The 12,611-nt window shown below is 47.7% G+C and overlaps 2 protein-coding genes across 3 annotated transcripts; both read right to left on the bottom strand.

Annotated features, from left to right (window-relative positions):
* Positions 1-1,068: 1,068 nt before the first annotated feature.
* Positions 1,069-7,064, bottom strand: LOC123142207 (uncharacterized). 2 transcript variants are annotated; one of them, XM_044561206.1, is made up of 7 exons: positions 6,880-7,064; positions 6,582-6,756; positions 4,976-5,134; positions 4,339-4,483; positions 2,852-2,998; positions 2,490-2,766; positions 1,071-1,754 (listed from the first exon to the last, which is right to left on the bottom strand). In XM_044561206.1, exons 2-7 carry the CDS (start codon positions 6,747-6,749, stop codon positions 1,751-1,753), a joined length of 900 nt encoding a protein of 299 aa, XP_044417141.1. In that variant the 5' UTR covers positions 6,750-6,756; positions 6,880-7,064; the 3' UTR covers positions 1,071-1,750. The 2 variants fall into 2 exon arrangements, with proteins under 2 accessions (XP_044417149.1, XP_044417141.1); XM_044561214.1 differs by lacking the exons at positions 6,582-6,756; positions 6,880-7,064 and adding an exon at positions 5,531-5,813 and having other exon boundaries at positions 1,069-1,754.
* Positions 7,065-9,279: 2,215 nt separating this feature from the next.
* Positions 9,280-11,197, bottom strand: LOC123142196 (uncharacterized). Its single transcript, XM_044561199.1, has one exon. The coding sequence runs from the start codon at positions 11,036-11,038 to the stop codon at positions 9,389-9,391; it is 1,650 nt and encodes a 549-aa protein (XP_044417134.1). The 5' UTR covers positions 11,039-11,197; the 3' UTR covers positions 9,280-9,388.
* Between the last annotated feature and the right edge of the window lie 1,414 nt (positions 11,198-12,611).

Below are 12,611 nucleotides of genomic sequence, written 5' to 3'. Positions count from 1 at the left end.
TCCATCTCCATATCTGCATCTCCATATCTGTATTACTTTTTCGTATGTATCCTGCCAGAGTAGGCGACGCCCTCGATCCCCATCTTCGCACCACCGGACGGCGCCCTACAACCCAGCCGGCCAGCCCTCCGGCATTCCACCAAGGTAGCCCTAGCAAGATTTCCGGCGGCGGTGGCCAGCAGGGTGAGGGAAGGGTTCGGGCTATCAATTCAGGCAGGACGGACGGTCATCGGTGGCGGCAGTGGGGTGTGGCGGCTACTTCGATGGGAAACAGGGCGGCATGAGGGTGAGAGGAGAGGCACCAGTTTAATCGGCCGCGGCGGGAGTGAGTATATTTAGGGATATTTGGGGGATATTAAGAGTTGTAGTAATTTTTTCACTCTGCTATGCCGGTTAGGGGATCTCGGCTAGGTGCGCGTAAGGGAGTATAACCGAATTTTTACTTCCTTGTGGTCTTTTAGGGGATCGGTTAGAAATGCCCTTAGGTCATTTATTAGTACACTCTTTTAACCGATCCTCGTGGTTTGCGCGGGCAGCGGTGGCCGACAGGGTGATGGAAGGGTCCGGGCTATCCATTCCGGTAGGACGGACGGTCATCGGTGGGGCATGGCGGCTACGGCGACAGGGTGGGAGGAGAGGCACCAGTTTAATCGGCTGCGACAGGATTGAGTATATTTAATTATATTTGGGGATACTGAGAGTTGGAGTAAGTTTTTTACTCCACTATATGCCGTTATGGGATCGGCTAGGTGGGCCATAAGGGAGTATAACCGATTTTTTTGCTTTCTTATGGCCTTTTAAGGGATCGGTTAGAAACGCTCTTAGGTAATTTATTAGTAAACAAACAAAAAATAGTGGTATTTGGCGCCGTTCATCCTTCCTGCTCGACACGACAGCGTCAGATCACTCGGGAAAAAATCTATTATGCAAGAGTGGGCAATGGGTACAGTACAGATTGGAGGTTGTAGATCTGGAATGAACAATGCGTGGCATCCTTGATGAAAAAAAATCTATTATGCAAGAGTGAGCAATGGGTACAGTACAGATTGGAGATTGTAGATCTGAAGTGAACAATGCGTGACGTCATTGATGAAAAAAAATTCTATTATGCAAGAGTGAGCAATGGGTACAGTACAGATTGGAGGTTGTAGATCTGGAGTGAACAATGCGTGACGTCCTTGATGAAAGCATGCATGCTCAATTGCTCATCCTTTGAACATGGTGGCAGGGCCAAATGCAACCGGGCGATACTCTACTCCCACGCCAAACAAATCATCTGGCCACGGATACTCGCAACACAGTTCTAATATGCACACGTTCCAACAACTCATTAGCGAGGACTAACAGCAAAAACAGGCATCCTAGATCCATCTACATTTGTAACAGCCAGCAGTTGGGAAGTTGACACGATCACATGGCTACAAGGTTGTGTCGAGGCCACTGTTTTCCCAGGTAAAGCGACGGTACGCATGGAATGGTCTGCTGCGATCTTCTATGGCATCTATCTATCCTCAGAAGCAACGAACCAAAGTACATCCGCACAACAAAAACTATTCGCCACATTGTTTTGCTGTCGGTCACGGGCGTCTTGCCTTCAGAGGAGAAGACAGTTCGTGTTGAAGCACACAACTTTACAAGTGCTCAATCTTCGTGGGCAGACGAGTAATCCTGGGAGGGAGGGGTCGGTACTCGGTAGGGACGGTACTGACTTGTTGACAAGGGCCTTGCACCGGGCGCCCATGAAGCCTTTTCACCTGACAACATATATGCAACTTAAAGGTCAGATGCCTATCGGGAAGCCAACTGCAATCATGCAGTGATGTATAGAAACCTCAATCATACAGCTCAGACAAGGATTGCCCTGCTTTGAGAGGCCCATCAAATGTGAATGACAACTTCACTTAGGAAAAATATCATCAACTGCTAGGCTTAGTTTCAACACCTCAAAACAGACAGCATAAGAAACCCATCCCCGTACTTCGAATAACGTAGCATGTCTTTTTGTTGCATCTACCTTAACAGTTTCCAGGCTTTCCTCTGTATTCTGCCCATGTGGCCATGTACGCACAACTACTCAACAATCCCATCAGTGCATACTGAATGCCCATGGAAAATTAGACATGATGAAACTATCCTAGTTCCAGTGTTGGGATATCTATTGTTTTTCATCATTCTGATCAAGTTACCACAGTTCATGCAGCCCTTTGTACCTAAGCATCTTCATCTAAATGTTCCAGATCTGACTCTAGGAGAAGAGCTAGAAATTATACATCGGTATGGGACGTTTTTCATTTTAGTCTTGGATGGACTCTCTTTAGGCTGTTGGAAACACATACTAGTTTTGGATGGCCATAAATTCATTCGTGCAAGATGCATCAGCCACAAAAAGGAACAAGAGGAATATTTTACTAAAGAAATATGAGCATGCCAAGCTTTTCTTTTTCAGAGGGTGCTATGCTGAAAAGACAATCTATATTTCAAATGCTCACCTCTTGGATTCCTTGCCCCATACCCCCTTCCTGCGTTCCCTGTTCCCATCGCGAACTCGTGAAGGATAGGGAGGGGGAGGCAGGTCAGCATTGGATTCCTTCTTATCCCTCAACTCAGTCAGCCGAGCACTCATCCTCTTCTTCACTGGAAGCGCAGGTCTTGTTGAAGCTGGTGTCATTTCATCTTCAATTGCATTTACAACAACCTTCACATCCTTGCCATCAAATGGAAATGTGTCTTCAAGGAGGACCAAATTCTTCAAAGAGCGAAGTAGCCCTGTTTAGCAAATAAAATATGAGAAAAATTACATATCATTCGTTGGTTTATTTTCAATTTGAATAAACTAGAACATATTTCTTACTTTCAGATGTTTTCACAGAGAGTGAATTATTCACTGGATGCTGGAGTAGTTCAATTCGCATGACAATATCTTTTCTTTCAAGAATTTGTACTTTAACTTGTTTAATCAAAATCTTCAAATCTGATATTGCCTTGGGGAAATCAGATTCTACAGAAAATAAAAACAGAGTGGATCAGGCACAAAATATCTATGAACAGATGAAGAAACTACCCTATAAACAAATGAAGAAGAAAATACACCAAGCTCGACCTTCGTTCCAGTTACCATCTAGTCCGGCTTATACAAGAAAGAACAGGGGACCAGCTGACATGTAGGAATAGTCAGCTCTAGCAAATATGCAGCTTGAGGACAAGCTGCTTCTCTGAGAAGGGGAGTAATGTTGTGTCATCTTAGAGTCCAGTTGTCTCTTACATGGACCCATCTTAGTCCAGAAGTATCCAGGGTGTGTGGAATTACTTTTCAGTGAACAGTAACTGACCTAAAGGGTCTATATAAGGATGTATCCTCATAAGGAGGGCAAGTAATGAAATAATGTATTCCCTACCCCTGCTTCTCTTTTAGTACCTCCCTAATTCTCCCATCCTTTCCCCACTACCCCTCTACTGTATCACAGCACCTACATGGCGACAACCCTTGCGTCCAACAATTGCCCCATACTACAACCTCCCTAGCAAACTTCCGGCTGCAACATTATGTGCAATGATCTGCCTGTTAAACACTCTGAATATGTGCGAAATTTGAAACGATTAGCAGTTCTAACAAGTTTATATGTCAGTTGGAACACATATCTTAACTTTAAAATTTTCTGGATATAAGATAACAATACTCAATAGAATCTCGCCAAAATACAGAATTAGGCACTTGAAGAATAACCTGATCATTTTTTTTAATGGATAGCAATGAGCTAAGGACCAGGTTAACGAAAAAAACTAGTATGCAAGTTAACAGCGTAATAAGTTACTAGCCCAATGCAGGCTTGGTGAACTAGACCAGCAGTTAACTTGCAGCAAACCAAGAACAGAACAGAGCCAGAGATCCCATCAAACTATAATCCTAAAGACAAGGTGATTGACAAACCATTTTATTTTAGCCTTCTGATAGAGTAGTCTGATTTGACTAACGAAATCAGCTCATTCATTATCTATGCAGACCAGTGTTGATTTCAGCATTCATCGCAAACAGGCAGAAACCTCTGTTTGAAAAAAACAAAGAAAAATGAGGCAATTCACAGCCAGGACAAATCTCGTCACGCCTAGCTAGGCTCAGCCCAACCTAATCTTCCAACCCTAGCTCAGCCAACTGGGCTTTAGGATTGGGCCTGAGGCCGGCCTGCTCAATGCAATAGGGAAGCCAGAGCGGCAGCACCAAACAGATTTGCTGATCATGGTTTGTTTTAGCGAAAAAGGGAACCCGGATTGCGAAACAGGCATTAATGATGAGCATAATCTATATGCCATAGAAGTAATTGCATCAACATGTTCGAGTACCTTTTTTCTTGGGATCAAATTTCATGTCAGCAGGCACCATGTGGGTTTCTTCAAGCAATTTCAGCAATTTCTGTTTTTTACCCAAGTATATCTTCTTCTGTTTGGCAACCATAGAAGCCTCCAAGATGTTAATCTCTTCAGTTGCCTGTATACAACGCAAGTTTTTTTCAGATCATCAGGTGGACCCATATAAATGAAACCATGGGTCCACAAGATTCAGTTATTGCAGAAAAATAACAAAGCAAGAAATAAACAGTGTTTGCTACAGATCAGGCCTTGCAACAGCACATCGCCTATGAAACACATTCATACACCTTAGAAGAAGGTGTACAATGCAAGTTTATACGACCAAAAATAAAACTGGGCACAGCGCCTATGAAACACATTCATACACCTTAGAAGGTGTACAATGCAGGTTTATATGACAAAAAATAAAACTGAGCACAGCACCTATGAAACACATTCATACACCTTAGAAGAAGGTGCACAATGCAGGTTTATATGACAAAAAATAAAACTAGGCACAGCGCCTATGAAACACATTCAAACAGCTTAGAACAAGGTGTACAACGCAAGTTTATATGACCAAAAATAAAACTGGGCATGAATAAACATAAAAAAGCTACCAAGATCTTACTTTATTGATAAGTTCCATGGAAAGTGACTTCTCATTGGTCAATTCATTTGCGGATTCAGCATCTATGCAAGCAAAGGCTTCGGCAAACTCCAAGATATTTTCTGGACCAGTATTGTGGAACTTCCACAGGTCTCGAAGCTTCAACCCCAAGGCTTGAAGCTGCCATTCATAAAATTAATAAAACCATGAGTGTAAACAGACTTTTATGCTTGTTTAGTTGATACTCAATTGGTCTTCTTGACCGTAGCAATTATCGCTTACTCCCTCACCATTTCTCCTCTGTTATATCACAAATTTGCAACTCAAGCCTCAATTAGTATGCAAGCTGTGCCACAACAAGGGAACGCTGCTACACACACACACACACACACACACACACACACACACAAACACACGATAATTTCTGGACGATTTACGCACGACGCAGCACATCAAGCCGTCAATGCATAGAGCAAAACTGGGTAGCGCCGTTAGATTCTCCATCGTCCAAAGTTGGACCAGGATCTATCGTCCGCAAAGTAGTTTGGTTCAGAAAGCCATGAGATAGTAAGTAACCTCATCCCCTTCCATTCCACGAAGATGCTGGCGGATAGATCCTGAAAAACCTGCGGCAAGGAGCAGCCGACCCTCTTCCCGAGGCAGCCCTCTGCCGCTGCCCCTCACGCAGACGCCGCCCTTTTCCGCTGCCCCTCACTCCGTTGACCAGCAGAAGAGGGCGTGAGGAGCAGCAGCTCGCCCGCGGCCCCTCACGCCCTCTTGTGCTGGTCACCGCGCCGCTGTCCACTGCCGCCGCCCCAATCTGCTACCGCCTTCGCCGCTGCCCCCATCCGGTACAGCACTACTCCCTCCTGCCGCCGCCAGCCAAGGCCTATTGCTGTGGCAGTGTTGATCCCCGGACCCGTATGCGATGGATCTGATCTAACGGACAGGAACGAACGGGGCGCGCGTGGAGATGATTGAGTGAACGCTCGCTGAATACACACTCTGTTGCTCTTAAACCCACCATAACCCCCATGGCATCCCTCGCATCTCCATCCAAGAGAAGACGATCGCAGGTGGAAGGAACACGGAACCATGGATGGCGGGCGTCCATCCATCCAGCCCCAAATTCGAAACCCACGGCATCCAAACTCCAAATTGAAAAACCCATGGCACCCGAATCCAAATTGGAAACCCACGGCATCCAGCCCCAAATTCGAAACCCGTGGCATCCAGCACCAAATTCGAAACCCGCGGCATCCAGCCCCAAATTGGAAACCGACAGCATCCGACCCCAATTTCCAAACCCGTGGCATCCGGCCCCAAATTCGAAACTCACGGCATCCAGCAGCCCCAAATTCGAAACCGACAGCATCCGACCCCAATTTCCAAACCCGTGGCATCCGGCCCCAAATTCGAAACTCACGGCATCCAGCAGCCCCAAATTCGAAACCGATGGCATCCGACCCCAATTTCCAAACCCGTGGCATCCAGTCCCAAATTCCAAGCCAGACTCCCAAATCACAGCTAGAGCTAGGCAGCTACGGGCGGGGAACAAGTGCAGGAACGCAGACGAGAAGGAGGGATGGATGATATGGGGATGCACGCGCGGCGGAACAGGACGAACCTCGGAGAACCTGGCTTCCTTGGCTTTCTCGAGTTCCCCGATTGTTTGCTCGAGGGCCTTGCTTGTTTTCTCGTCCATCTCCTTGTGCCCCGCCGCTATCCCCAGCTCATCCAGCCGCTCCTGGTAGTTGGACCCGAGCACCTTGCACAGCCTCTTCAATCGATCCATCGCCGGCCTGGCCATCAAGGAGCATCGCACGTCAGGTTGGGGGAGAGGGAGAAGGGAGAGGAAGAAGAGAGACAGAGAGAGAGAGAGAGAGAGAGAGAGAGAGAGAGCGAGGGAGAGAGAGAGAGAGCACCTGGATAGGGAGGAGGCTGGGGTGGAGGAGTCGCCGTTGCCCGGGGACGACGAACCAATTCTCTAGTTGGTTTGCTGGTGTATTTATGCATGCAAGTAGGCGGCGCTGCCCTCCCGACGACACGCTCCCTCTCTCTCTCTCTCTCTCCCTCTCTGAAGGAAGGAAGGAAGGCGGTTACGTACCGGAGTTGAGAACACTGCATATAAATGACAGGCTTACAACTTAGTACTAACCATTAAGAGAGGTGAGGTGATTGCATAATAAGCAGAATAAATAAATGCTACTACTGCATATACTTACATACCAACAGCAGAAAAGCATAGGAGTACAACCGACTCAAGCTCACCAGAACGGCACAGGCTCTTAATCTGCAGGTCTGGATCAAAGCCGATGATGCTAACAGAGCAGTGCTACACAGACGATACCTTTGTGCACGATTTGTGGACGATGGCAACAACATCCGTTGGATAGTTTAGTTTAACAAATCTGCACTGTTCAAGAAAGCCATCGTCCAAATATCGTGCATGCAGAGTCGTCCGTAGAGTAGTTTCGATGCTAACACCACATATTATTTTCACATAACTTTCCTTGATGACAAGAAGAACATTCCTGTATCTAGTCACAAGGACAAATCCGCTGCTCTCTTGGAACATTTCGACTCTCCGCTGGGGCTGCTCTGGGCACAAGGGACAACTCTGCAGGGAGCATAAACTGGGATTATCTGAATCTTCCTCGTGCTCACCTTGACCTTGGTCATCTTCATCACCCGTGCCACCATCAGAGATATTGCTGCTCACAAGGCCTGACAGTTTCATTGGCCTTTCCTTCAAACCTTGTTGGCACACAATTAGGATGGATTTACAGAATGCCCTCACTCAGCTATCTGCTCTCAACGCTACAACCTGGAACCTGCTCAACACCGCCATCACTGCGCTTGTGTTGTGCCAAAGAAAGACAATGCCCATTAGCCTTACTCACCGTGTTGAGAAGATCCCCGGAAAATTCCTTGCTAACCTATTGCCCCTGAAATGCAGAACATCTCCATCAGTTTTTTTTCTTTTTTCGGGTGTATTTATGATAACTTCCTGTATGTGCAGAATACGTATTATTCAGAGCCATCAGCACATCACCGTGCAAACAAGCAACCCGTCTTCCTAAAGCTACATAATGCAAAAGCATTTGACAGACTCTGTCAATTGGGATTACCTTCTTGAAGTCCTCGCCCACGTTGGCTTCAGTCAGTGCTGCAGTGATCTCATCGACACCTCCCTCGCCTCGACATCATCTCGGATTCTTCCTCAAACTGTGCTCCTGGTACTCCCTTCTTCCATCGCTGGGGACTGAGACAGGGCGACCCCCCTTTCTCAATTGCTTTTGCTTGGAGCTCTTCAACCCACAAGTGGGGGAATGGGGATAAGCAAAAACTCTATGGACTACTTCTGTAGCTAATTTGATACTCAAATGACACTGGAAAGAGTACATATCAACTGAAATCCCATGCGGCTACACAAGAGCTTTGATTCTTCCATTAGCTACTTCAGTGATGTGCAACTTCAAGTAAAATTAGTGTAAATGCCTTACTTCAGAGTTCAGATATGAAATCAAGAGTTTCAGAGAACCTAGTCGACATTAATTTCATTTAAATTGGTAAGAAATCATGTAAACTGATTAACAACTTAATCTTTCTACAAAATTGGTTAGATTAAAGCTGAGAGCCTCATCCACTGGATAAAAGCTGCCCACAATAGTTTCTCTACTTACTATACTGCTAGAGGTTTCAGCCTCATTAAGACCATAGAGTGGCATGTAACCAGCTCAGCTACATGTGGACTTGCTACTACAATAATAACACACATAACTTCCCATGGACTTGCTACAATGTAGTAACAAAGATCATTCATATCCCATAAGCACATATATGTAGAAAGTAAAAACACGAGGTGATCACATAAGTACCTCCATATGCATCATAAGTTGGAAAAGTAGAAAAACACACACACACAATATTTATTCAAAACAAAGTAAACGAACAAATATGTAACAGCTGCCTAACCACCTAGTATACAGATAAAGGTAGCAGCAGATTATATATCCAAACAGCATAGCTGTGTTTGGCCTCCTGATGTTTTTGCCACTGGCTAGTTTCTTCTTCATTTTTCACAGTAAATGGATAGTTTATTTTCAAGTAAGCAGGATTTTGTGAAGGTACTTTAAATTTGGGGGATGACGTGGAAATAGCGGCAGGCATTATGCCATGACGTTTTCCCTTGCCACAGCTCGTATAATCAATCTTTTCAAGACAAATTACTATAGAAGCCTGCACATATGGAAAATTCAGCAGACAAATTGGATTGAATTCCATTGAAAAATGCACACGCACTGCTTAGCACAGAAAAGGAATAACAAACAAAAACATTATTTGAGTAATATATTATAAATCACATCGAGTAAAACAGAGATGTGGAATACATTATGAGAGGATCATAAGACAGGCACAAACACACGATGATCAGCCTAAAACCAGTTGAACCGGAGCTGCTGTTGAAGATGCCGTGCCCATAATCTGATTGAGCGTGTCGTCCTTGTCCTCCTCAGTCCATGAGTGTTGCTGTGTCACCATCTCCCATTCCCAGTGCCCCTTGTCCTGAGCATGCCCATTCTTGAACATGCTGACATGACGCAACGCCGTGCATACGGCCATGACAAACTTGATAAGGTAAATCTGCCTCTCTGTTGCCTCAAAACCAGCCATCACAAACTCCTTCAAGCGATGCTGCCGAAACTTTGTCGGCCACCAGGATATTTCTTCATTGGGACTGGGCTCCTCCATGCAAGAGGCAATGTGGATGTGAAAACTCTCGAGGGAAGGCGCCATCTCAAAGAGAAGACGGGGCCAAGAGACGTCCCAGGACGAAGGCACATCGGCGACCAACAGCCGCCTCAGGTTAGGTAACAAAACGGATGGTGAGATAGATGGCACGATCCATCTGTCGGGCCCCGTGAACCGGATGATCAGGTCGGTAATGTCCGGGGTGTGTCCAAGAAACAAGTCAAGCTCCAGGTGCTGCCGAAAGCGTTGTCGAAACCCATCCAAGTCGACACCGTGGCAGCGGGCGAGGCTCCATTGCCTTAGGCATGGGAATGCAGTGGACTCGAAGAACAGTCGTGTGCCCAGGGAGGCCAGACGCTCCAGATTGGGAAGATCCCTCAACCATATTGATCCTATTTCACACTTGTCCACAACCAACTCCCTGATCTGCGAGCTGGGGGCATCCACAACCATGACCATGTCCCTGCCGCCGCAGAGACAGGACTTGAGGTGCACCACCTGCAGCTGCGGGCACGAGTCGAAGACGCCCTCGTAGGCGGCCGGAGGTGACTCGGCAACGTCTTGCAGGACGAGCCTAGTGAGCGCGTGGTACTCATGCAGCAGATGCGGGATGACACAGCCCCCAAGCTTGAGGTTTTGCAGGCGTGACAACCGGGGCGAGGAGCAGAGGCCATGGCTAGGGAAGGCGTGCACGGTCTGCTGCCGGAATGTCGGCCGGGCGATGACCTCGAGGTCGTCGACACCCCAAGCATCCATGGCCTGGGAAATCAGCCGGTTGACGCAGCCGGTGTTGCCCGTGATGAAGAACTCGAGCCTGAGGCTGCTGACCCTCCGGCGAGCTCGGGAGCCCAGGAGACCCTCGACGGAGCTGGTGAAGGCGCGCATGGCGCGGCGCTCGTACCTCGTCATGCTGGGCACGAACTCGTGATGCCCGAGGCGATGCCTGTACAGCGCAAAGGTTCCGCTGCTGAAGATGTCACGGTAGCGGAGGAGCCACCGCCGGTAGCGCGGCGGGAGTACGTCGCTGACCCTGAGGTCGAGGGCGGGGAGCTCGCGGGGGAGGCCAGCCCAGCGCTTGGAGAGCAGCCCGGCGCCGAGCGCCGCGCGGGTGTCGAGGCGACGCAGGACGAGGAGGAGGAGGTCATCGGGGAGGGCGCTGACACGGTCCTCGCCGGGATCTGCCTGCTTCCGCGGCTGCCGGCGCAGGAGACGGTCCACGCGACGCCTCCTGGCCAGGGTGAAGCTCGCTTCGGCCGGGCGACGACGAGTAGATGCGGTGCAGGCGCGTGGTGGTGGGACGCGGCTGCGACTGGATACGCGAGTCCGCATCGACGCCGGAACCTCCTTGGATACGGGGATGAGGGCGGCGGTGGCCGGAGAAACTCAGCCCGAGATCGGAGTAGGCACCGCCGGCGAGAAGGGGGGTTGGGGGATTTGGGGGAATTGAGCGCCTCTATGCGGATCAGCGTAGGCAATAGGAGATGACTTATTTTCTGAAACGTTTTTTTTTCCTTCAATCGACGATGTTGGCGCAATCCTATACGCCGCTTTTTTTGAGAGAGAGGGAGAGAAATCCTATTTGACGCAACAATAGCCTGGTGGGCTCGCTTATTGCATCCAGGGTCGGTTAGGAGGGCAACTGAGATCTTTTAACAAATCAGATCAACTGACAATTTTTTCCCTTTAGTTACGGTTTCTTATTCTCTCGAAGGCGACGGCGGTGCTCGTCACCAACGTTGAGACTCCGCTCCCCTGCGATCTCCTACGCCGCTTTGGCTAGGGCCTCTGGCTCCTGGTCGGGAGGGGTGGGGTGTGATCGGTTAGGGAACCATCGCCCGCAGACTCCTTTTTGCGGGCAAGAGAAATCATGGCGGCGACGGCTTCGGGCTCGGGTTCTTCCGAGTTGGAGGCCATGATGGAAGAACTTGGTTTGAGCGAAGAAAACCTGCAGGATGTGATCGTGGATGAGCAAGACCTACCGTAGGAATCAACACGGTGGATGGCGATCGCTCGAGTCCATACGCCCAAGACCTACAGCCAATACTGGTTTTATCGCCAGATGAGAATCACATGGGATCTCGCTAAGGAAGTCAAGATTCATCCTTTGGAGGAGAACCTATACACCATGCAGTTTCAGTGTCTTGGAGATTGGGAGAGGGTCATAGAGGAAGGCCCCTGGACGTTCAAGGGGAAAGCTGTGGTGCTGGCACCTTATGATGGGTTCACTAAACCCTCGACCATTGCGCTCGACAAGATAGTGAAGGAAATATAAAGTTATTATTTATTTCCTCATATCATGATAAATATTTTATTATTCATGCTAGAATTGTATTAACCGGAAACATGATACATGTGTGAATACATAGACAAACATATAATCACTAGTATGCCTCTACTTGACTAGCTCATTAATCAAAGATGGTTATGTTTCCTAACCATAGACATGTGTTGTCATTTGATTAATGGGATCACATCATTAGGAGAATGATGTGATTGACATGACCCATTCTGTTAGCCTAGCACTTGATCGTTTAGTATATTGCTATTGCTTTCTTCATGACTTATACATGTTCCTGTAACTATGAGATTATGCAACTCCAGTTTACCGGAGGAACACTTTGGGTGCTACCAGACGTCACAACATAACTGGGTGATTATAAAGGAGTACTACAGGTGTCTCCAAAGGTACATGTTGGGTTGGCGTATTTCGAGATTAGGTTTTGTCACTCTGATTGTCGGAGAGGTATCTCTGGGCCCTCTCGGTAATGCACATCACTATAAGCCTTGCAAGCAATGTAGCTAATGCGTTAGTTACGGAATGATGCATTACGTAACGAGTAAAGAGACTTGCCAGTAACGAGATTGAACTAGGTATTGGATACCGACGATCGAATCTCGGGCA

Source organism: Triticum aestivum, chromosome 1B (assembly GCF_018294505.1).
Source record: "Triticum aestivum cultivar Chinese Spring chromosome 1B, IWGSC CS RefSeq v2.1, whole genome shotgun sequence".
NCBI classification, from domain to species: domain Eukaryota; kingdom Viridiplantae; phylum Streptophyta; class Magnoliopsida; order Poales; family Poaceae; genus Triticum; species Triticum aestivum.
Note: the sequence above shows the minus strand (reverse complement) of the source record. Positions and strands in the feature narration are given on the sequence as shown.

Excerpts from the sequence above, each read along its gene's own strand:
- LOC123142207 (XM_044561206.1), bottom strand. The coding sequence starts at position 6,749 with ATGGATCGATTGAAGAGGCTGTGCAAGGTGCTCGGGTCCAACTACCAG. Across the intron at positions 2,999-4,338 it reads ATTTGATCCCAAGAAAAAAG|AATCTGATTTCCCCAAGGCA; the intron begins GTACTCGAACAT and ends TATTTTCTGTAG. Across the intron at positions 2,767-2,851 it reads CTCTGTGAAAACATCTGAAA|GGCTACTTCGCTCTTTGAAG; the intron begins GTAAGAAATATG and ends TTTGCTAAACAG.
- LOC123142196 (XM_044561199.1), bottom strand. The coding sequence starts at position 11,038 with ATGCGGACTCGCGTATCCAGTCGCAGCCGCGTCCCACCACCACGCGCC.